At 45.9% G+C, this 23,014-nt stretch overlaps 1 protein-coding gene across 2 annotated transcripts in view; it reads left to right on the top strand.

The window, feature by feature from the left end:
- Positions 1–9,538: 9,538 nt before the first annotated feature.
- SOS2 (SOS Ras/Rho guanine nucleotide exchange factor 2) overlaps positions 9,539–23,014 on the top strand; it is a 133,509-nt gene continuing 120,033 nt past the window's right edge. For both annotated transcript variants that reach the window (XM_068254184.1, XM_068254185.1), the window contains exon 1: positions 9,539–11,438. In XM_068254184.1, coding sequence (XP_068110285.1) covers positions 11,352–11,438 — 87 coding nt within the window. In that variant the 5' untranslated portion in view covers positions 9,539–11,351. The remainder of the gene's footprint in view (positions 11,439–23,014) is intronic.

Here is a 23,014-nt window from a genome sequence, read left to right on the forward strand (position 1 = left end):
AAGGATGATGGGATGGAAGATAGCCAGAGGAGGGTGATGGAAGTTTTTCCCGCAGTGAGACAGTGTCTGAGAATGCTTTTATTCCTTATTGAGCTAGGGCCTGGAATCATGGATAGAAGAGTAATTTCTGGTGAAGATGAAATAGCATATTATCTCTGACATATCTGTTGCAGTAGACACCGCAGAGCAACTGTAGACAAAGGGGTTCATGGCTTGGATGGTAACAGCAAATCTAATATCCCTGTCCACGCCACAAAGTTCACATAGTGTAAACCCAGCCGAAGGGCAACTGTAACTGAGCATATGTACGCAACCGAAGTTCTGCTGTGACAAGAGAGCACCTCCTCTTTTGCCACCACCTCTTTTGCTTTCTAAATGGATCTCTGGGAACCATGCCTGATGCATCTACAGGATATTTCTCTTTAATGGCTGCAACTAGTATGGCAATTTGAGTGATATCAAGCTAAAAATCTAAATCCTGTTGATCGAGTAGGGTGGAAAATTTGGGTTGATGGCACAGGAATCTGCTTTCATTTGACTGCTTTTGAACGACTGTAGATTGATTGACTGTTTCTGACCATGCACTTTAACATTGCTCTCGTAACTGTGAGTGTATGAAATGTACTTACTCAATTGATTTGGTTGAAATCTATGTTTTGGCGATACTAGTGTGTGGGGCTTTGATCGATTTCTTTTCAAACAATATTTTTTAGTAAAAAAAAAAAAAGGATCAATTCCATCAATTTATCAAAACTTGTAAATGTATGTCTAGTGTTATAATGAGACTTATTAAGGGGCTATTTATACACTTATGGGATGTTTTGGCTCATGTTCCCACAAAATGTTGGCATCCTGTTTAGAAAGATTTGTGAGACGTATTTCTAGTGCCACATTGCATCTCTACACAAGAATAGCTTTCCCATCAGAAGGGGCCAGATGTCAACCAAGTCATGGGACCAAAGAAGAGCTTGTGATCAGCCCCTGCTAACTGCCAATCACAGTAGTCTGAGTGCCTCATTCTCTCTCACATCAGTCAGGTCACACAGCATTTTCAATATCATAAGCCCCGTTTTAAGCTATGTACACACGCTGGTTTGAACTCGGCCGTGTCGGACGGATAGATCTTTAGTGATCCCCGAGCACTGCCTGATCACGTTGTTCTCCCCCACCCATGCTAACACTCTGTCCTGTGCTGCTTGACCCTCCGCCCCCTCCATAGCAAAAATACATGGTGCATCTGCACTGGGCACCAGTGGCATACCGAAGGAATTTTACATCCGATGCTGATTATTTACAGACAACCCCAAAAACAATTTTTTGATGGGAGGGTTGACGGGTCTGGACACCGAGCGTGTCGCTGCAAGTTTTGGGGGATTTTTGGGGAAAAGGAGTCATCAGGATGTGGATGGAGCTAACTGTTATGAAACTGTACTCTGCAATGCTGCAGAGGATGTCAGTGCCACTGGCTTCTGCAACAGCAGACTGCCCTGCATTATTGATTAATTACTCTGATCAGGATAAATGATTAATAGTCTAGGGCACTCCGGTATTACAGCAGCCAGTGCACATAACTTCTAATGACAGGCAACTTCGGAAGCATTAAACACATCCTGACACCTCTCCCTGCTAATGTCCCAGCTGCAGCACAGCAATCATTCTCTCTACTCACCCTGCTGCTCTGCACATTCACTCACTGCAGGCTGTGTGTAGAGAGCGAGGAGACACATTGCCCATGGGATAGGAAGGGGGAGGGGTGACACATCTTGTGCCAGATGTAGTACAGTCCCCTGCACTGCCTGCTGTTATTTTCCCAGATGTTGCCCAAACTATGAAAAAAGGTCCCAAGTGCACTTTTGCCCAAGGGATCACGTGCCAATCCCTGCCAGGTGACAGAAATGCCTCAGTGAGTATGAGGTTTAAGAGCTGGTAGCTGGAAGAGAAATGCTCATCACAGCAGTGTTACCACAAAAAAAACAAAAACAAAACATATAAGCTATGTACACATGCTTGATTAAAGTCATCTGAGGCGGCCGGTAACGACCACCTCAGCCAATAATCAGGCATGTGTACAGTGTCCCCCAGACCGCCTACCTGCAAGCAATCCGCTCCTCCACCTGCCGTGTGACATCACGCATGTCATGTGCCACTCCATTTCTCGATCAAAAAAAAAAAAAAACAACCTTTCGATTCCTTGGCCCAATCAATCCCTTTAATAATTGAATTGGGGTAAAATTGATTAGAAAAATTGTAACGTGTGTGGTCATTTTTAACCTTACAATATATGTCTTCATCGCAAACTCAGTGTTCCATCACCTTCTTGGAATAGATTTACCAAATATAATTATAATTAGACCTGAATCACGGGGTCTATTACAGACTCAAAAAGATCAGTAGCTCTCTCTCCTCCTGCCAATCTCCCTCTCCAACCAATAGTTCTCAAGAGTTCCAGATACCAGTCCAGAGATATCATAAAAAAATAAAATAATATAATCGCCTCTAAGTGTAGCTTTTTTAAGACCATTTATTAATGTTAGTATGGAAAACAAAATGCAATGTGCATTTTGCGGTGCAATGCCCCACCCCCACCGCACCGCGATGCACAGAATCACAAACATATGACAATGCGGCAGTGACGTACTCCCTGCTGGACAGAAGGTATGTCACTGGGATTCCCGGGTTTTCCTGTCGTTCCGAGCATGCGTGCCCCAACGCCAACATTTTTATAATCTCTGCGTCGTCCATTTACTTACATTACTGTCGCCGCTGAAGTCGGACAGTAATGTTACCTTTTTGGTGGTTTGTCAGTGGATCGGTTGCTTCCGGCGCAACGGGACGTGAAGCGGTAAGTGTGCTAGACTCCATTGCTTTGCATTGTCGTTGCATTACCCTGCTGTGAAATAGGGTAACACAACGCAGCATTTCGAAGCAAGTGTAAAAGGGGCCTCATTCTTTAAAAAAGCACTCCATGGAAAGGACCTATACAAAGTTTCTGGCCATTGAATTGTGTCACTCTTTCAGGGATTGCTTTTAGCCTTTGTTCACACCAAAAATCTCAATCGTTAGTGCTTAGCCATTTTACAAAGTTATTTTCAGAGCAATTTTTGAATAAATATGCGTTCACATTCATTCAAGCTGAATCGCTCTAAAAAATGCTGCATGCAGTGCGTATGCAATTTTAAAAGAATCACAGTGTTGCTGAGGAAATGGCCTATAATGTTAGTCTATAGCCTGCATGAAAATTGCATTGCTGCACAATTCACAATGAGATTTTGATCTAGTAATGCAATTTCCACATGCATCAGCTGAAAGCAGTTGACTGTCGGCAAAAGGAATCACACGCAGGGTGCAAAAAAAGTACTATATGCAGCAACGTTTTTCCCCGCATGCGGGAGCTGCATTAATGTGCAAGACAGCTAATTTCAGCACAGAGCTGCTAGGATAATTTGGGCACCGCCATAGGTCATGAAAATTAAGGCTACAGCAGTGCTCAGTGACTTATTTGGGTGCTGGCGATTGCCGGAGCTCAAATCAGAAAAAAAAAAAGAGGTAATACGGCCGCTAGCGACAGCCGGTGCTGGAATTACGTGCAACCCCCCTCCCCGGGGTTGCAACATAAACCAAATTTCTGATCTGATCAATACTCATGCTTTGCAATGAGGTGAGGGGACTTTCACCAGGCACAGGGTGAGTCTTTTCACCGTACACCGAAATTTGGCCACGGCCATTTTACACGTATGCCCAATGTGAGCCAACCCATTTATTAACATGGGCTGTTACATTAGAAGTGTTTCTGTATGTGTGGAAAAAGTGTGCAATTCTCCCAAATGTGACGTTTCTGCGTTTTTCTCTGCATTTGAATTTCTGAATTTGCGTGTTTGAATGTATTTGCATTTATAATAATCTGCCTTTTTAGCAAGAGAGGAAAAAAATGCACTTCATAAAACAAAAATTGGCAGTGGACAACTATGGCAGTTTTTCCATGGACCCAAGTGTGATCCCTGCTTCAGGCATTCGTCAGCCGTCTATGGAAATTGCGAGATGCAATCTTATGCGGCAGGTACTCAGTTTTTTATTTGCATGTGAATCGTGGTAGAAAAGTTGTTTAAAGAGAAACTCCGACCAAGAATTGAACTTTATCCCAATCAGTAGCTGATACCCCCTTTTACTTGAGAAATCTATTCCTTTTCACAAACAGACCATCAGGGGGTGCTGTATGGCTGATATTGTGGTGAAGCCCCTCCCACAAAGAAATTCTGAGTATGTACTCTTGGCAGTTTCCTGTCTGTGAACCCTGTTGCATTGTGGGAAATGGCTGTTTACAGCTGTTTCCAACTGCCTAAACAGCAAGCAGCAGCTACATCACTTGCCAGCAGTAAAAATGTCACCATGTGATAAATGTCAGAATATAAATCAGAGATTTAAAATATTTTACAATGGGCAAACACTGGCTAAATCATTTATACATAATTATTGTAATAATGAAGCACTTTTTTTATTACATTATTTTCACTGGAGTTCCTCTTTAAGGCCTGGTGCACACCAAAAACCGCTAGCAGATCCGCAAAATGCTAGCAGATTTTGAAACGCTTTTTGTTATTTTTCTATGGCGTTTTGCTAGCGTTTTGCCGATTGCTGCAGCGGATTTCAGTATAGTAGATTTCATATATTGTTACAGTAAAGCTGTTACTGAACAGCTTCTGTAACAAAAACGCCGTCAAAACCGCTCTGAACAGGCGATTTTCAGAGCGGTTTGCGTTTTTCCTATACTTAACATTGAGGCAGAAACGCACCCGCAATCCAAAAAATGCCTCACCCCGGCATTTTTCGTTTCTGCAAAACGCCTCCTGCTCTGGTGTGCACCACCCCATTGAGATACATTGACCAAGCGGATCCGCAGCCGCAAGCGGCTGCAGAAACGCTGAAAAAGCCGCTCGGTGTGCACCAGCCCTAAGGCCTTGTTCACATTATAAATCGCCAGCTCTGTCGCAAGCGATGAGCGATTTATTGAGCTTTTTTCAAAGCGCTTTTCCCTGTGCTTTGAGCTTAGAAAAGCGCTTTTGTAAGCGCTTTTCTAAGCGCTTTTGCTGAGCGATTGAGATTTTCACTTCCTGACGTCAGTCAGGAAGTGAACCTTTTGACCCGGAGAAGAATAAATACAATGTATTTATTCTTAAAAGCGCTTGGAAAATCTCTATACAAAGTGATTTTTCAAGCGTTTTGTGCTTTTCCTATACCTTCCATTATAGTAAAAGCGATTAAAAAATTGTACATCTAGCGCGTTTGCGTTTTGCTGAAAATGTGACCGCTTACATGTGAACACTCTCATAGGAAATCATTGCACAATTGCTTTTAGGGCGATTTCTCGCCAGAGCTTAAAAAAATCTGCAAACACTCATCAAGCCCTAAGCAAGTGTGGTCCCAGCTTTATTGCGCAATCGCAATGTGTTAGTTTAAAACAGTGGCTGCGATTTCCATTTCAAACTGCGTGCTTGTGTTTTGTAAATTGCATGCAATCAGACTCTCACCACAAAACACAAGCACAGCAGGATAGTGTAAAAGAGCCCTAAAATCCATGCTTTTCTGCGCAAATCGCTGTACTCCCAGCCTAAAGGAAATCCTAAAAATGACCATGAGATGGATTTTTACCACATTCTGCAAGTCCTGGTTCACATAGCTGGATCTCAAACGGTGCTTTGGACAGTTCACTGTATGCTTGGACGGTATTTCATCTCTGGTTTGAGTCGGTAGCAGATGTGTTTCCACCATACGTTTTCTATGGAACACACATCTGTATCCATTGTGTTTTGTTGCAACAGAAAGTATAATCACATTGCAATGTAGTGCAATGTATGTTACGTTATGTTAAGTTTCGCATCAATAGTGCAGTGTGGAAGGTTCCATCAGAATAGCGCAATGTATGCTGTGCGTTTAACGGACGTGTGTGTTTACAGAGGCAGTGAAGCATACTTTCAATGTTCTGTTTGCTTCGCCTCACACTCTTAACGTGTGATGTGACTTTTCACCTGCATAGTGTGTAAGGGCGTGTTCACACCTAGGGCATTTTCACTATTTCTTAAAGAGACTCTGTAACAACAAAAACCTCCCCTGGGGGGTACTCACCTCGGGTGGGGGAAGCCTCCGGATCCTAATGAGGCTTCCCACGCTGTCCTCTGTCCCACGGGGGTCTCGCCGCAGCCCTCCGAACAGCCGGCGACTGTGCCGACTGTCAGTTCAATATTTACCTTTGCTGGCTCCAGCGGGGGCGCTGTGGCGACTTTCGGCACGGAAATAGACGGAAATACCCGATCTCCGTCGGGTCCGCTCTACTGCGCAGGCGCCGGAAACTTGCGCCTGCGCAGTAGAGCAGACCCGACGGCGATCGGGTATTTCCGCCTACTTCGGCGCCGAGAGGCATCAGAGCGCCTGCGCAGGAGCCAGGAAGGTAAATATTGCGTCACCGCTGCACGGAGGGCTACAGCGAGACCCCCGAGGGACGCAGGACGGCGTGGGAAGCCTCATTAGGATCCTGAGGCTTCCCCCACCCGAGGTGAGTACCCCCCAGGGGCCGTTTTGTCGTTACAGTTCCTCTTTAAGCGCCAGCGATTTTGAAAATCGTCTTAAAAGCGCTTGTGCAATGAATCCTTATGGGACTGTTTATATCTGCGCGTTTCCTCAGCTTTCCGCTGACCAAAGCACTACCTGCACCATTTTTAGGGTGATTTTGCTACAATGGAAGGTAAAGGAAAAACGCAAAAACTCTGGCGATTGCGTTTGTGCTTTTAAGAATAAACACATTTTATTTATTATTTTCCGGGTCAAAGAGTTCACTTCCTGATTTGCGTCAGGAAGTGAAAAAAAAATGCTCTGTAAAAGCGCTTTGAAAAGCGCTTTACACAAAATCGTAGCGCGCAGGTAAGCGCCGGGAGGGGCTTCAGTGATTTTAATGTGAACAATGCCTGAGTAGCCTTAAAAAGGTGCAAGAAACAAGTATGTTGCATTATTGATCAGGGCATCATTTTACCTTCTTGTAAATATGCTTCTAGCGGCTCTAGCTCAACTAAACTCCCTAGGTTACCATTTGTCAGCCCATTTGTCAGGTGCCTCTTTTGAGAAGCAATGTCAGCACATTACAATGCAAGTATGCATCTGAATCCCCCTAGCCGTATTTGCACACATCCTGGTATACCCAACCAATTTTGATTGGTCAATCATTGGCCAATTTTACCACTACCATGTAGTGTGAGAGCTCACCTGCCCAATATATTATACTGTATTAGCATTTGGAGACAGGATTGCAAAGTAACAGGATTGCAATGTCGCATTGTGTGTTACTCATGCAATGTGACACATACAGTGATGCGCACAGTGCATGAAAAGTGTGCTGCGCTTCAACTATAAGGGTTCTTTCACAGTGATACGCTCACAACGCACTGGTGCCGAAAAGTCGCATTGCCCCAGAGTAGTAATTAGAAATCATATGGCCCCCCAGCAAAACTTTGATGGGGCTTCCCAATGTTAACACCCTTCCCTTGCCTACCCCTGGTGACCCTCACTGCCTGGAGGCCCATCTTGCAAAGGTCATAAAACACGAAGCACTTCATTTCGGCGCTGAGCTCCAGGGATGGGCTTTCATGTACGGCAGTACTTGAATTTCGAGTGCTAATGAGGGTTAATTACTGCACATGTGACCGCGGGATGGGAGGGTTAACTTACCAAGAAGTCCGGGGATCCTATGCGTGTCACCGCTGTAATACGCGACCTATGGGACGCTTTCCATTACTCACTACCGCACTTCCTCCTTCTGCTGGACGTAGGACATGGACGTGCGGTAGTGAGTGGTGGAATGCGGGACTCTGGTGATCGCCAGACCCCGAATTACATCTCGGAGGGGTAATAGTATTTAATGCCGCCTGGGAGTTTAGCGGTAGCATGGAGAGCCGTCATTCAACTCGCCCGGCGCCTGGATACTATGTACCCCATAAAACAAGTGTGGACATTGTAATCTTCACACTCATAATATGTGTAGCTACAAAAACACCTGATCTGAAGCATGGACCCCTTTATTGGAGGGAGTGAAGTAGTTGTTGGGGCCCCTCTTACAGCTCCAAGCCCCCCTGCAGTTGCCGGGGCTGCTTCCCTGTAGTTACGCCGCTGTATCACACCTTAGAAATAGGATATGACCTATACTGTGAAAATAGTCCAATCCCGTCAAGGTGGAATTCGAATAGTCCATTATCAAGCTACACAAATTTGTATACAGAATTTGCATAATTCTACATCAGCTCTGAATTATTTGCCCCATTCTTACTGACTGTCCCTAGTTATCCCTTATCTAACCTGTCATTTCGGCCAGTCGGCGCATGCACAGTGCGCTCCTCCGTCTCGCTCCTGTAGCTGGGGGCGAAACGGAGGAGCGCACTGCACATGCACTGACTGGCCAAAATGATGGGACCCGTTACCGAAGATGCAGAAGCCTGAGGATGGCGCCGTGGGAGCAATAACGCTGGAGGGGGCTGAGGAAGCTCCGGGTATGTATACATTTTTTGTATTCACTCTTCTCTGGTACAATTTAAAGCCTGGTACACCGAAGCAGGTGGTTACTACGTTTAGCGCAGAAACTAGGCGCCCCCATAGCAGCAATGTTATACGCGTGGGGCGCATCCCCGTCCGAGTTGCAACGACTCAGAGGGGGAATAGTATTTTTTTCGCCGCTGGGAATTTGAGTGACAGCCGTTGTTTGGCTCACCCTGCACCCAGCTCACCGGCGGCATACATATACGTATGTTGGTAGTACACAGCTTCAGCCAATCACTGACCAATGTTACCACCTACCTGTAGTCTAAGGCGCTGCCGTGCCCATTTCGGCATGCGTATAGCATGCGACACGCAAGAACGGCAGCCGTTCCCATCATATGTGCTGCACAGCAGTGTGATGCGCTAACACACTGCTGCATGCATTTTTAGGGAATCACAGTGCTGACATATTCACTATAGTGAATGGGATCAGCAGCGTATAGCGACACAGATGGCGTGCGATAATATGGGTTGCGTTCCAATTGCATGGCCTTCTCCGCAAAATGATGTAAATGAGGCCTGAGTGTTTACCTACAAAATCTGCTCATAGTAATCAAAATCTGTCTGTTGACCTTCATACTACATATTGGTGGTAAAATTGGCCAATCAAAAATTGAAAGTGTACCAGGCTTTTAAGTTCAAAAGTACAGATTTTTGGTGAGCTTGGGAAATGGTGAATTTGAACCACAGAAAATGTTGAATCTTGTTTCACATTTTTTTTTTTCAATTCTCTTTACAATGTTCATTCTATCCAAATTGTATAAAGATGTAGAGCTCCATGTTAAACACTGGAATGCTCAGTTATAATTTATAATCATTGGTGTATTACGCTAGAGTTTCTGGTGGTCCCCAGTGGAGCTATTCCAGGAATAGCAGTTTCCAGGGACAGGTTTCCCCCCTCCTCTCCTGTGTCCTGTGTGGAAAGTTGCGGCGGCTCCTCCCCGGCCCTCCCCCCGCCGGTCCCGGGCATGCTCGCTGCACCGTGCTGGGGCTGGGCTGATATTTCAGGACACGGTCCCATAGGAAGCCGGATCCCATCACAAAAACATCCCCCCATCCAGCAGCCTGAGGCGGGCCCAGCATGAAGGAGCGGGGGGCAGCCAGGGGCCCTATCCCGCCGGCAGCATACAACGCAGCCCTCCCTGCTGCAGAGGAGACGCAGGCCCGAGCAAGCCTGTGCTGTGTCTGAGAGGACTGTGCTGGAGAGCGGCAGGGACAGCGGCCTGATCCGTGCTGGAGGAGAGAGTGGCCTGTGGCTGTCACACAGATACTGGCCTCCTGTAACCCAGGCTGTGTTGGAGAGTAGCAGAGCTGAGGATTCTGTGCATTAGAGATAGCAACAGCTGTAACCCTCTGGGCTGGAGAGACAGCATAGTGTCTCCCCCTCTCTGGACTACAGAGGCATCAGAGCTGTACCCCTCTGGGCTGGAGTGACAGCACACCGTCTTCCCTTCTCTGGACTACAGAGACACCAGAACTGTACCCCTCTGTGCTGGAGCGACAGCACTGTGTCTCCCCATCTCTGGCTTTGAGACACCAGAGCTATACCCCTCTGGGCTGGAGTGGCAGCATAGTGTCTCCCCCTCTCTGGACTACAAAGGGATCAGACCTGTACCCCTCTTTGGTTAGGAGTGACATCAAAGCTGTGCCTCTTGGACTTGGAGTGACATCAGAACTGTACCCCTCTGGGCTGGAGAGACAGCACACCATTCCCCCACCCCCTCTGGACTACAGAGGCATCAGAACTGTACCCCTCTGGGCTGGAGAGACAGCACAGCATCTCCCCCTCTGTGGACTACAGAGGCGTCAGAGCTGTACCCCTCTTTGGTTTGGAGTGACATCAGAACTGTACCCCTCTTTGGTTTGACATCAGAGCTGTACCCATCTTTTGGTTTGGAGTGACATCAGAGCTGTACCACTCTTTGGTTTGGCGTGACATCAGAGCTGTACCCTTCTGGGTTAGCGAGACAACATAGCATATACCCCAATCAGCAGTATAGTCAACAGACCTATCCCCTAGAGTCAGTTTTGCTGTACCCTCCACTGTGCTAGAGTCAGCAGAGCAGCATCTCTCCCAGTCCTTGACAACAATATTGTACCTCATTTGAGAGTCCAGTGAAAACGTTCTCCTGTGCCTCCTAGAATCAGTAGTTGCACCCCTGTCCATGCTAAAGAGTCTGCTATTTTGAAAGCTTGTGTGTTGTTTTTTGGTATCTTGCAGCATTGTACACCAACCCAGGCTAGACAGTGAATAACCCCTGTATTCCTGACTGCACTAGTGGATTATTAGAGCTGAGCTCCTAGCTGTGGTAGTCAGCAGCATTGCAGTCCAGTTAAAAGCATAACTGTCTTGCATGCATTAGAGAGCACCATTGTTGACTTTCATAGTAAAGACTCAACTATACTATTGTCCTGTATGTATAAAATTTGCTTGACCTGGAACCCCTTTGTTCGATAAAATGCTAGAGCCCGTTTATGTGCCAGATACTAAACTGCACAGTAGTAGCGATTTGCCTTAACAAGTCTGTGGCATTGTGTCTGGTAGAAAACCGAAGGGCTCCCGACCTCTGGTACAAGTATAGTAGCTCTGATCTGAGCAGACCAGGCTAGAGAGTGTTTTGGAAGCAGCACGGCAGCTTGCTCAGGGCCTCACAGAAGACAGTCGGAAGAGTGTTGTGGAACCTCTGCTCTGGTCTTCGGTAGACAGAGGACAGCCTGAACATTACTACAGCCCAGCTCTGGGCTAGAGTCAGACTGAGTCCCATGAGGCCAGCACCATGCAGCAATCACCACAGAACTACGACTTCTTCAGTGACGAGAACAGCACCAAATGGCGTGGACTGTTTGTACCAGCATTAAAGAAGGTGAGTGCTGGGGCTGGAGAGAAGACTGGGGCGCTATCTCTTCATTCTTTAGATTAGTGACAGGTACCGCCGGTCTCTCAGCTTTGTTTGGAACTCCAAGTCCCATGCTGTCTATGCTACTCATAGTCCAAGACTGTGGTTGTATAGAGAAGTTTAATCCCAATAGGTGTTCACTGCACCCACTAAATAGTTTTTGGGAGGATGTCCAGAAAAATAGGTGCTAGTCTACTTTAGAGGACCCAGCAGGAAACCTCATAGGTAAATTCAGCTAGTGTGATTAGGTGGACAGCACCCTCTCAAACGGCTAGGTTTCTAATAGGTTGTAGTAAACTACGCCCACGCTATTTTTCCAATCACAGCGCTTTGTTCTGTAAGAGCGCTGTGATTGGAGAACTGTTTCTTATTAGTTTTCCTACTTCCTCTTAAAGAACCTCTGTCACTAAAATCCTAAAATTTAAAATACATGTAAATATATACAAATAAGAAGTACGTTTCTTCCAGGGCTGTGGAGTGGGAGTCGATGAGACGGAGTCGGGGCAATTTTGGGCACCGGAGTTGGAGTCGGAGTCGTTGATTTCATAAACTGAGGAGTCGGATGATTTTTGTACAAAATCCACAGCCCTGTTAAGTATTAGACTGAGGAGTCGGAGTCTGAGCCATTTTGGGTACCTGGAGTTGGAGTCGTGGTTTCAGAAACTGAGGAGTTGGAGTCGGAAGATTTTTGTACCGACTCCACAGCCCTGGTTTCTTCCAGAGTAAAATTAGCCATACATAACTTTTCTCTTATGTTGCTGTCACGTACTGTAAGTAGTAGAAATCTGACAGATTTTGGACTAGCCCATCTTTTCACGGGGGGTTCTCAGGGTTTTCTTTATTTTTAAAAGCACTTAGTGAATGGCAGTTGCTCCTTTCAACTGCCAAAGACGTGTACGGTGAGCAGGGAGGCTGGCCAGCATCAGTAAATCTTTTTCAGGGAATGTCTTTTTAAAGAATAAAGGCCATGCTGAGAATCTCCCATATAGAGATGGACTAGCCCAAAACTTGTCGGAAATGTCAGATTTCTGCTACTTACTGTAAGTGATAGCAACATAGGAGAAAAGTAATTTATAGCTCATTTTACTCTGGAAGAAATGTACTTTTTGTTTGTATGTGTTTTAAATTTTAATATTTTCACAACAGTTCCTCTTTAAAGTAGACTAGCAGTGAAAAATACGGTATGTTTCTCAAAATTGCGTTTTATTCAATTGTAACGTACACCACGTGTTTTCCAGCTCAAATTAAATGCAGAATAGTGCAATGAGTCATTTTGAAGTTATATACTGTACAAAAACAGTGTTTGACTCCTTGATATATTATGAGGTTATATGTAGACGCGACAACACTAGTCCGTTTTAGACCCTAACAGGTCCTTTGTCAAAAACGCTTTTCAAGGCAAGTTATTACTGTAAGGGGATTAAGTGCATTAATCCTAAAGTGCCACTGCTGTAAAGCAAGCCAGGCTAGGACTGGACAAATACCAGGTAGCCTAGTCTAGCACCTAAAGGTGGCCATACATCAGGCGACTTGGCGGCCGATCAACCATCCAATTTGATTATTATCATAGTATTGGATGAAAATTGGTGCCTCCAAGTGCATGCCTGACAATTGTGTGACGAAAATTGGTCGCATTCTTGATCGCGCCTGCTGCAAGATGTTGGGTGGGCTTTGGGAATGGCGTGCAATTTTGCGACGCTCGAACGAGACAAACCCCCTGATGTCCCCTAATGTAAAATGTCCCCCTGTGACCAGTGTAAGGTATACATTACCTGTCCGGCCTGCGCTTGTCCTTCCGCTGCTCCAGGGGCACTCTGCTGTCCATACCTGTGCGCCACACGTGGTGTCCTAGTAAGGGCGCGCGTGCTGTCACACATGCGCACCCTTACTATACCAGGAAACCACATGGGGCGCACATGAATGCAGGAGGAATCTCGGAAGCCAGCGGAGGACAAGCGCAGGCCACGGACAGGTAATGTATATTTTACACTGGGCACCGGGGGGACATTTTACATTAGGGCACAGCGACAGATGCGGCGCACAAGGCCGATTCTGGATCAATTTCAGCATCAAATTGATTGGGAATTGATCTGCGGTGTATGGGCAGCTGTCAGATCTCTCTCTAATCAGATTCTATTAGAGAGAGATTTGTTTTTTGGTCGAATCTGCCCTTACATCGCTAGATGTACGGGTACCTTAACTTTTTAGTTATGTTGCCAATGGCACTGGCCTCCAAGAGTTTCTTCCTGACTTCTGACTGCTAATATGCACGTTTAATGCATCTTAAGCCTGGTGCACACTTCCAATTTGGCCATTTTTACCCCTTCCATGTGGTGTGAGAGCTCACCTACACAAGCTGGTCCATAGCATTCAAAAATGGTGGTCTTCATAATGTGGAGAGGTGGTAAAATTGCTTAGTGGCAAATCAAAATTGGATGTGTATGCCTCCTTAGAATTTGCTCAAGAAAAAGCAAGAAGTTCATTTAATTGGTCCAGTTCTAAACTGTGAACAATTTGCATTAAATTTGTATGCAAGCCAGAATTGTTAGCATCTTCCGACCGGCTCCTGAGCTCTAGATTTGTCTTTCCACATTATAGCTGTATTGTCCATACATGGTCTCATTAGGGGGTTCGGAAAAGAACAAACTAGGACATGGGAATCTTTCCTGCAGTGTGTTGCGCTTGTTCCCACAAATGAGGACGGCCTGCGGCTTTCCTGCTGGAAACGTGGATATGTAGTCTCTACACAACTAGAGAAAATCGGTGCTTTCTGTAGGTAAGTATTCGTATACTGACTCAGAAATGAGGAAGATTCAAGGGCTGTGGCGTCGGTACAAAAATCATCCGACTCCTCGGTTTATGAAACTACCGACTCAGACTCCAACTCCGTCTCCAGGTACCCAAAATGGCTCCGGCTCCTTAGTCTACTTAGTAGATTTGGTACAAAAATCATCCGACTCAGACTCCTCAGTTTATGAAACCACCAACTCTGACTTTAACTCCAGGTACCCAAAATTGCTCTGACTCCACAGCTCTGGTTGCCATGGCTGCAAAAAGTGCAGTTTGAGCTTATTGAGTTATATCGCAGGATTGCTGAAACGAAAGTGAAATAGCAGCCATGCAGTTGTGTATCCGGGTATCTCAGGATTTATCGCAAGAATTCATCTGACTCCGACTCCTCAGTTTATGAAGCCCATGACTCTGACACAAACTCTAGGTACCCAAAATTACTCCAACTCCTTGACTCTGACTCCACAGCCGAGGAAGATTCAGCTGAACAATTTGCGCTGCGATAGGAGTTTCTTCTGTATCTACCATGCATACTCGTTTGCAATAAGCCAGCAACATAAAATAAAAAAAAGCAGGTGAAACCCAAAGGAATAAGACATGTTGAACTTGATTTGCAAAGGAAAAATGAAAGCCATAAGGAGTTGCCGAAGCTGAGGTTCAGAAACCAATACTTACTTACCTAAGGAGAAGAAAGCCTCTAGATCCTCCAGAGACTTCTGCCCGGGATCCTCCAGCTGATCTGGGCCGTGTTTCTCTTCTGGCACGAGTGCAGCCATGGCTGTGTCTGCGCAGTAGCATGGAGATGCTTCTGCACTAGCGGGTCTGGCTCACTGCTCAGACGCGGCCGTACTTGCGCAGGCTCCGTGCAGCCGTGCCTAAAGAGGAACGCGGCCCCAATCAGATTGCCGACAAGCCCTGGTTGGTAATCTTTGTAGGGTCTGTGAGGGCCAATGGAGGACCGGAGGACATAGTGGGAAGGAGGCTTCCCTCTTCTTAGCAAAGTAAGGGAAGCTTACGCTGCATAACAGTGTAAATTTGCTGCCCCATCAAAATATCTCAACACTAAATTAAAGGAACCCTGAGTTCTCTGTAAAAATGCAATCTGGACTTACCTGGGGTTTCCTCCAACCCACAGTAGCCAGCGAGGTCCCTGGTGTTCTCCTAAAGTCTGTGGTCAAAGACAGTCATGTCTTTAGGATGTGGACACAACGCGCTAATATGAACCTTCTCATAGAGATTCATTGCAAAAGCGTTTTGAATGAGACCTAAAGGTTATTATGCTGTTGTATAGCTTTTAGAGCACAGAGGAAGTTCTGAGTTCAGGTCTTCTTTAGACTCTGTAAGTAAATGATTCTCAGAGACAGGCCTGTGAATGAGGATGAGCAAGTACATCCTGGCATATATGGGTGGTCACCTCTCACCAATGCGTTGCACCCCAATCTCCATCACTCAGACATTTCCGCATTCACAGCAAAGCACCTGTACACGCCAGGACAGCTTTGACTTTTGTAAAACTGCCCTCGCTAATCTGTGAACTGTATTAATTCACAAATGACTTTTTATTAAGGGCTGTGGAGTTGGAGTGAAAGCAATTTTTGGGTACCCGGAGTTGATGGCTTCATAAACTGAGGAGTCTGAGTTGTGGTCGGATGATTTTTGAACTGACTCCGCAGCCCTGCCAGTGCAGTGGAGTCGAGGAGTCGGAGCAATTTTTGGGTACCTGGAGTCAAAGGTATCATAAACGGAGAAGTCGGATGATTTTTGTACCAACTCCACAACACTGCTTTTCATAGGTGGTGAGTCTTTCCAAACTTCATGTGTGTTAGATCAGAAAACAGCAAGCACTACTAAAAGGATAGTGAAAGAGTTGTGGAATCACAGTGACATACATGCACATTTAGGCCCAGTGCACACCAAAAACCTCTAGCAGATCTGCAAATCACTAGAGATGTTTGAAGCAGATTTCAGAGCGATTCTAGGTATGCTCAGGGCCCGTTCACACTTATAATCGCAAAACCTTGCAGGAGTGATTTTTCCCACGATTAACGTGGAAAAATCACTGGACACTGCGGCGGTTTTGGAGCGATTGCGATCGCTAATCGCAGAACGCTCGTCGCCGGCAAGCCGCCGCATGCAGCGCGGTTGCGGTTATCGCTAACCACGACCGCGGCAGTGATAAAACTGCCACTTGCTACATTGTGTAGCGGTTTTTGCAAAACGAGCGGGAATCGCTGCTTCCCGCTCAGGTGAGAACGGGCCCTTAGAGACGTTTTCTAAACATGCCTAGCGTTATTTGGAGCGGTTTTGTGTAGCAGATTTCAAATATTGTTACAGTAAAGCTGTTACTGAGCAGCTTCTGTAACAAAAACACCTGGAAAACCGCTGTGATCTAGCGTTTTCAGAGCTGTTTTCCTCTTTCCGATACTTAAACCACTTCCCGACCGCCTAACGCACAGAGGCGGCCGGGAAGTGGAGCCCTTAAGGACCGGCTCACCCACAGAGGCGGCGGTCCATTTAAGGGCATGGGCGGAGCGATCGCGGGATGGTAACCCCGCGATCGCCGCATACAAAGTGTATAATACACTTTGTAATGTTTACAAAGTGTATTATACAGGCTGCCTCCTGCCCTGGTGGTCCCAGTGTCCGAGGGACCACCAGGGCAGGCTGCAGCCACCCTAGTCTGCACCCAAGCACACTGATTTCTCCCCCCCCTGCCCCAGATCGCCCACAGCACCCCTCAGACCCCCCCCCCCCCCCTGCCCACCCCCCAGACCCCTGTTTGCACCCAATCACCCCCCTAATCACCCATCAATCACTCCCTGTCACTATCTGTCAACGCTATTTTTTTTTTATCTCCCCCCCTGCCCACTGCCCCCTCCTGATCACCCCCCCACCCCTCAGATTCTCCCCAGACCCCCCCCCCCCAGCCCCCCCACCCCTGTGTACTGTATGCATCTATCCCCCCTGATCACCTGTCAATCACCCATCAATCACCCCCTGTCACTGCCACCCATCAATCAGCCCCTAACCTGCCCCTTGCGGGCAATCTAATCACCCACCCACACCAATAGATCGCCCGCAGATCCGACATCAGATCACCACCCAAACGCAGTGTTTACATCTATTCTCTCCTCTAAACACCCACTAATTACCCATCAATCACCCCCTATCACCACCTGTCACTGTTACCCATCAGATCAGACCCTAATCTGCCCCTTGCGGGCACCCAATCACCCGCCTACACGCTCAGATTGCCCTCAGACCCCCCCCCCTTATCAATTCGCCAGGGCATTATTTACATCTGTCCTTCCCTGTAATAACCCACTGATCACCTGTCAATCACCCATCAATCACCCCCTGTCACTGCCACCCATCAATCACCCCCTGGCACTGCCACCCATCAATCACCCCCTGTCACTGCCACTCATCAATCAGCCCCTAACCTGCCCCTTGCGGGCAATCTGATCACCCACCCACACCAATAGTTCGCCCGCAGATCCGACGTCAGATCACCTCCCAAGGGCAGTGTTTATATCTGTTCTCTTTCCTAAACACCCACTAATTACCCATCAATCACCCCCTGTCACTGCTACCTATCAGATTAGACCCCTATCTGCCCCTAGGGCACTCAATCACCCGCCCACACCCTCAGAATGCCCTCAGGCCCCAGCCCTGATCACCTCGCCAGTGCATTGCTTGCATCTATTCCCCCCTCTAATCACACCTTGAGACACCCATCAATCACCTCCTGTCACCCCCTAGCACACCTATCCATCAGATCAGGCCCTAATTTGCCCCGTGTGGGCTCCTGATCACTCGGCCAAACCCTCAGATCCCCCTCAGACCCCCTTCCGATCACCTCCCCAGTGCATTGATTGCATCTATTTTCCCCTCTAACCACCCCCTGAGACACCCATCAATCACCTCTTGTCACCCCCCTAGCACTCCTATCCATCAGATCAGGCCCAATACAACCTGTCATCTAAAAGGCCACCCTGCATATGACCGGTTCCACAAAATTCGCCCCCTCATAGACCACCTGTCATCAAAATTTGCAGATGCTTATACCCCTGAACAGTCATTTTGAGACATTTGGTTTCCAGACTACTCACGGTTTTGGGCCCGTAAAATGCCAGGGCGGTATAGGAACCCCAGAAACGGACCCCATTTTAGAAAAATGACACCTCAATGTATTCTGTTAGGTGTATGACGAGTTCATAGAAGATTTTATTTTTTGTCATAAGTTAGCGGAAATTGATTTTTGTTTTTTTTTCACAAAGTGTCATTTTTCACTAACTTGTGACAAAAAATAAAATCTTCTATGAACTCGCCATACACCTAACGGAATACCTTGGGGTGTCTTCTTTCTAAAATGGGGTCACTTGTGGGGTTCCTATACTGCCCTGGCATTTTAGGGGCTCTAAACCGTGAGGAGTAGTCTAGAAAACAAATGCCTCAAAATGACCTGTGATTAGGACGTTGGGCCCCTTAGCGCACCTAGGCTGCAAAAAAGTGTCACACATGTGGTATCGCCGTACTCAGGAGAAGTAGTATAATGTGTTTTGGGGTGTATTTTTACACATACCCATGCTGGGTGGGAGAAATCTCTCTGTAAATGGACAATTGTGTGTAAAAAAAAAAAATCAAACAATTGTCATTTACAGAGGTATTTCTCCCACCCAGCATGGGTATGTGTAAAAATACACCCCAAAACACATTATACTACATCTCCCGAGTACGGCGATACCACATGATTGGCACTTTTTTGCAGCCTAACTGCGCTAAGGGGCCCAAAGTCCAATGAGTACCTTTAGGATTTCACAGGTCATTTTTGTTTCAAGACTACTCCTCACGGTTTAGGGCCCCTAAAATGCCAGGGCAGTATAGGAACCCCACAAATGACCCCATTCTAGAAAGACACCCAAACGTATTCCGTTAGGAGTATGGTGAGTTCATAGATTTTATTTTTTGTCACAAGTTAGCGGAAAATGACACTTTGTGAAAAAAAAAACAATTAAAATCAATTTCCGCTAACTTGTGACAAAAAAATAAAAACTTCTATGAACTCACCATACTCCTAACGGAATACCTTGGGGTGTCTTCTTTCTAAAATGGGGTCATTAGTGGGGTTCCTATACTGCCCTGGCATTTTAGGGGCCCTAAACCGTGAGGAGTAGTCTTGAAACAAAAATGACCTGTGAAATCCTAAAGGTACTCATTGGACTTTGGGCCCCTTAGCGCAGTTAGGGTGCAAAAAAGTGCCACACATGTGGTATCGCCGTACTCGGGAGAAGTAGTACAATGTGTTTTGGGGTGTATTTTTACACATACCCATGCTGGGTGGGAGAAATACCGCTGTAAATGGACAATTGTGTGTAAAAAAATCAAAAGATTGTCATTTACAGAGGTGTTTCTCCCACCCAGCATGGGTATGTGTAAAAATACACCCCAAAACACATTGTACTACTTCTCCTGAGTACGGCGATACCACATGTGTGGCACTTTTTTGCACCCTAACTGCGCTAAAGGGCCCAAAGTCCAATGAGTACCTTTAGGATTTCACAGGTCATTTTGAGAAATTTCGTTTCAAGACTACGCCTCACGGTTTAGGGCCCCTAAAATGCCAGGGCAGTATAGGAACCCCACAAATGACCCCATTTTAGAAAGAAGACACCCCAAGGTATTCCGTTAGTAGTATGGCGAGTTCATAGAAGATTTTATTTTTTGTCACAAGTTAGCGGAAATTGATTTTAATTGTGTTTTTTCACAAAGTGTCATTTTCCGCTAACTTGTGACAAAAAATAAAATCTTCTATGAACTCACCATACTCCTAACGGAATACCTTGGGGTGTCTTCTTTCTAAAATGGGGTCATTTGTGGGGTTCCTATACTGCCCTGGCATAATTAACAAATTGTCATTTACAGAGATATTTCTCCCACCCAGCATGGGTATGTGTAAAAATACACCCCAAAACACATTATACTACTTCTCCTGAGTACGGCAATGCCACATGTGTGGCACTTTTTTGCAGCCTAACTGCGCTAAGGGGTCCAAAGTCCAATGAGCACCTTTAGGCTTTACAGGGGTGCTTACAATTTAGCACCCCCCAAAATGTCAGGACAGTAAACACACCCCACAAATGACCCCATTTTGGAAAGTAGACCCTTCAAGGTATTCAGAGAGGGGCATGGTGAGTCCGTGGCAGATTTCATTTTTTTTGTCGCAAGTTAGAAGAAATGGAAACTTTTTTTTTTTTTTTTTTTTTTGTCACAAAGTGTCATTTTCCGCTTACTTGTGACAAAAAATAATATCTTCTATGAACTCACTATACCTCTGTGAATACTTTGGGATGTCTTCTTTCCAAAATGGGGTCATTTGGGGGGTATTTATACTATCCTGGAATTCTAGCCCCTCATGAAACATGACAGGGGGTCAGAAAAGTCATAGATGCTTGAAAATGGGAAAATTCACTTTTTGCACCATAGTTTGTAAACGCTATAACTTTTACCCAAACCAATAAATATACACTGAATGGGTTTTTTTTTTATCAAAAACATGTTTGTCCACATTTTTCGCGCTGCATGTATACAGAAATTTTACTTTATTTGAAAAATGTCAGCACAGAAAGTTAAAAAAATCATTTTTTTGCCAAAATTCATGTCTTTTTTGATGAATATAATAAAAAGTAAAAATCGCAGGAGCCATCAAATAGCACCAAAAGAAAGCTTTATTAGTGACCAGAAAAGGAGCCAAAATTCATTTAGGTGGTAGGTTGTATGAGCGAGCAATAAACCGTGAAAGCTGCAGTGGTCTGAATGGAATAAAAGTGGCCGGTCCTTAAGGGGTAGAAAGCCCTAGGTCCTCAAGTGGTTAACATTGAGGCAAAAAAGGCCTCAGAAATCTAAAAAATGCTTTGCGTTTGTGGAAAAAGCGAGCCGCTCTGGTGTGCACCATCCCATTCACTTTCATTAGCCAAGCGGTTTTCCCTCTGCAAGCGTTTTAAAAACCGCTCCAGAACAGCTCTGGTGTGCACCAGCCCACAGAGCTTCTTGCAGTAAATCTTGATCTGCCTAGATACACGCCTGCATAGCTGCTTTTTCACTTTCCTTTCAGCAATCCTGTGATTTAACTCAATAAGCTCAAACTGCACTTTTTGCAGCCATGGCAACACCACTCTGTTGTATACTCTGCACAAAAAAAACTCCCAACTTGCAGCAGGAGTAATTATCTGCACAGATCTGAAGCTTATTAATCATTTTCAACACCTGCACCAATCAACAGACTGGAAGCATGTTTTAGTACCCAATGCTTTTTATCATTTCATCATTGTCATGTTGGAATTACAGTATGTTGAAGTACATCCCATGCTCAGCTTCCTGGCTGATGAGTGCAAATTTTCCTCCAGTTTTTATTTTTTTATTTTTTTTATTTACTGCATTCATGTTGCCATCAATTCTAACCAAATTTCTTGTGCTTTTGTAGCGCACATATCCCCAAAACATCAGCGATCCACCACCATGTTTCACAGTAGGAATAGTGTACCTTTTCATAATAGGCCTTGTTGACTCCTTTCCAAATGTAGCGTTTATTGCTGTAGCCAAAAAGTTGAATTTTAGTCTCATCACTCCAAATGACTTTGTGCCAGGAGGTTTGAGGCTTGTCTCTGTGCAGTTTGGCATGTTGTAATTGGGATACGTTGTGGCATTTGTGTAGAAGAGACTTTTTTTCTTTTGGCAACTTGACCCTGCAGGCCATCTTTCAGTGCCAACTTTCTACTTTACTTAAAGGGAACCTAAACTGAGAGGGATATGAATTTTTCCTTTTAGGCTGGTTTCACAGTGGGACGTTACAGGCGCACGTCAGAGCAGCCTGTAACGCACCCCACCGCACAGCAATGAAAAATCAATGGGCTGTTCACAGTGCCCACGTTGCGTTACAGTGTAACGCAGCACGTCCTGATAACGTACTGCATGCAGTACTTTACTAGACTGTTTGCACATGCTCAGTACGGGTGGGTTTTTTTATTTTGGGGGCGGAGAGGAGGCGGGGAGAGGCCACTACATAGCCAGGCACATGACTACTTAATATTCACTGCACTTGCAGTGTTTTCTTCTTGGAGCGGCCGCTGATTGGCTGGCGGGACCACGTGATGCGGAGAGCTCCGCTCACTTGGTCTCCGCAGTGCCTCCGACAGAGCAGGCTGCTTGTAACGCGGCTCTTGGTAGCGTCCTGCTCCAACACCACCAGGCGTTGCGTTAGGGGCACGTTATGCGACCTTAACGTCCCCTAAAACGCAACGTCCTGGTGTGAAACCAGCCTTAAACAATACCAGTTGCCTGGCAGCCCTGCTGATCTCTTTGGCTGCAGTAGTGGCTGAATCACACACCTGAAACAAGCATGCAGCTAATCCAGTCTGACTTCAGTCAGAGCTCCTGATCTTCATGCTTGTTCAGGGGCTGTGGCTAAAAGTATTAGCGACACAGGATCAGCAGGAGAGTCAGGCAACTGGTATTATTTAACAAATCCTTATCCCTCTCAGTTTAGGTTCCCTTTAAAATATGCAAATGTTTCTGCCAATCTATGCTGCTTTAAAATGGACCACTGAAATTCTTTCACTGCAAGATTTGATTAGTCCAACTTATAATAGATTTGAATAAGGTAATAAGCATAAATCTGTTATAATAGCGCTAGTAGACCTAAGCCTGTTTAAAAACGGGCTCTAGGTCTGTTTAAATCCCCTTCCCTCCGCTCT

This window comes from Hyperolius riggenbachi, chromosome 9, assembly GCF_040937935.1.
Source record: "Hyperolius riggenbachi isolate aHypRig1 chromosome 9, aHypRig1.pri, whole genome shotgun sequence".
Classification (NCBI taxonomy): domain Eukaryota; kingdom Metazoa; phylum Chordata; class Amphibia; order Anura; family Hyperoliidae; genus Hyperolius; species Hyperolius riggenbachi.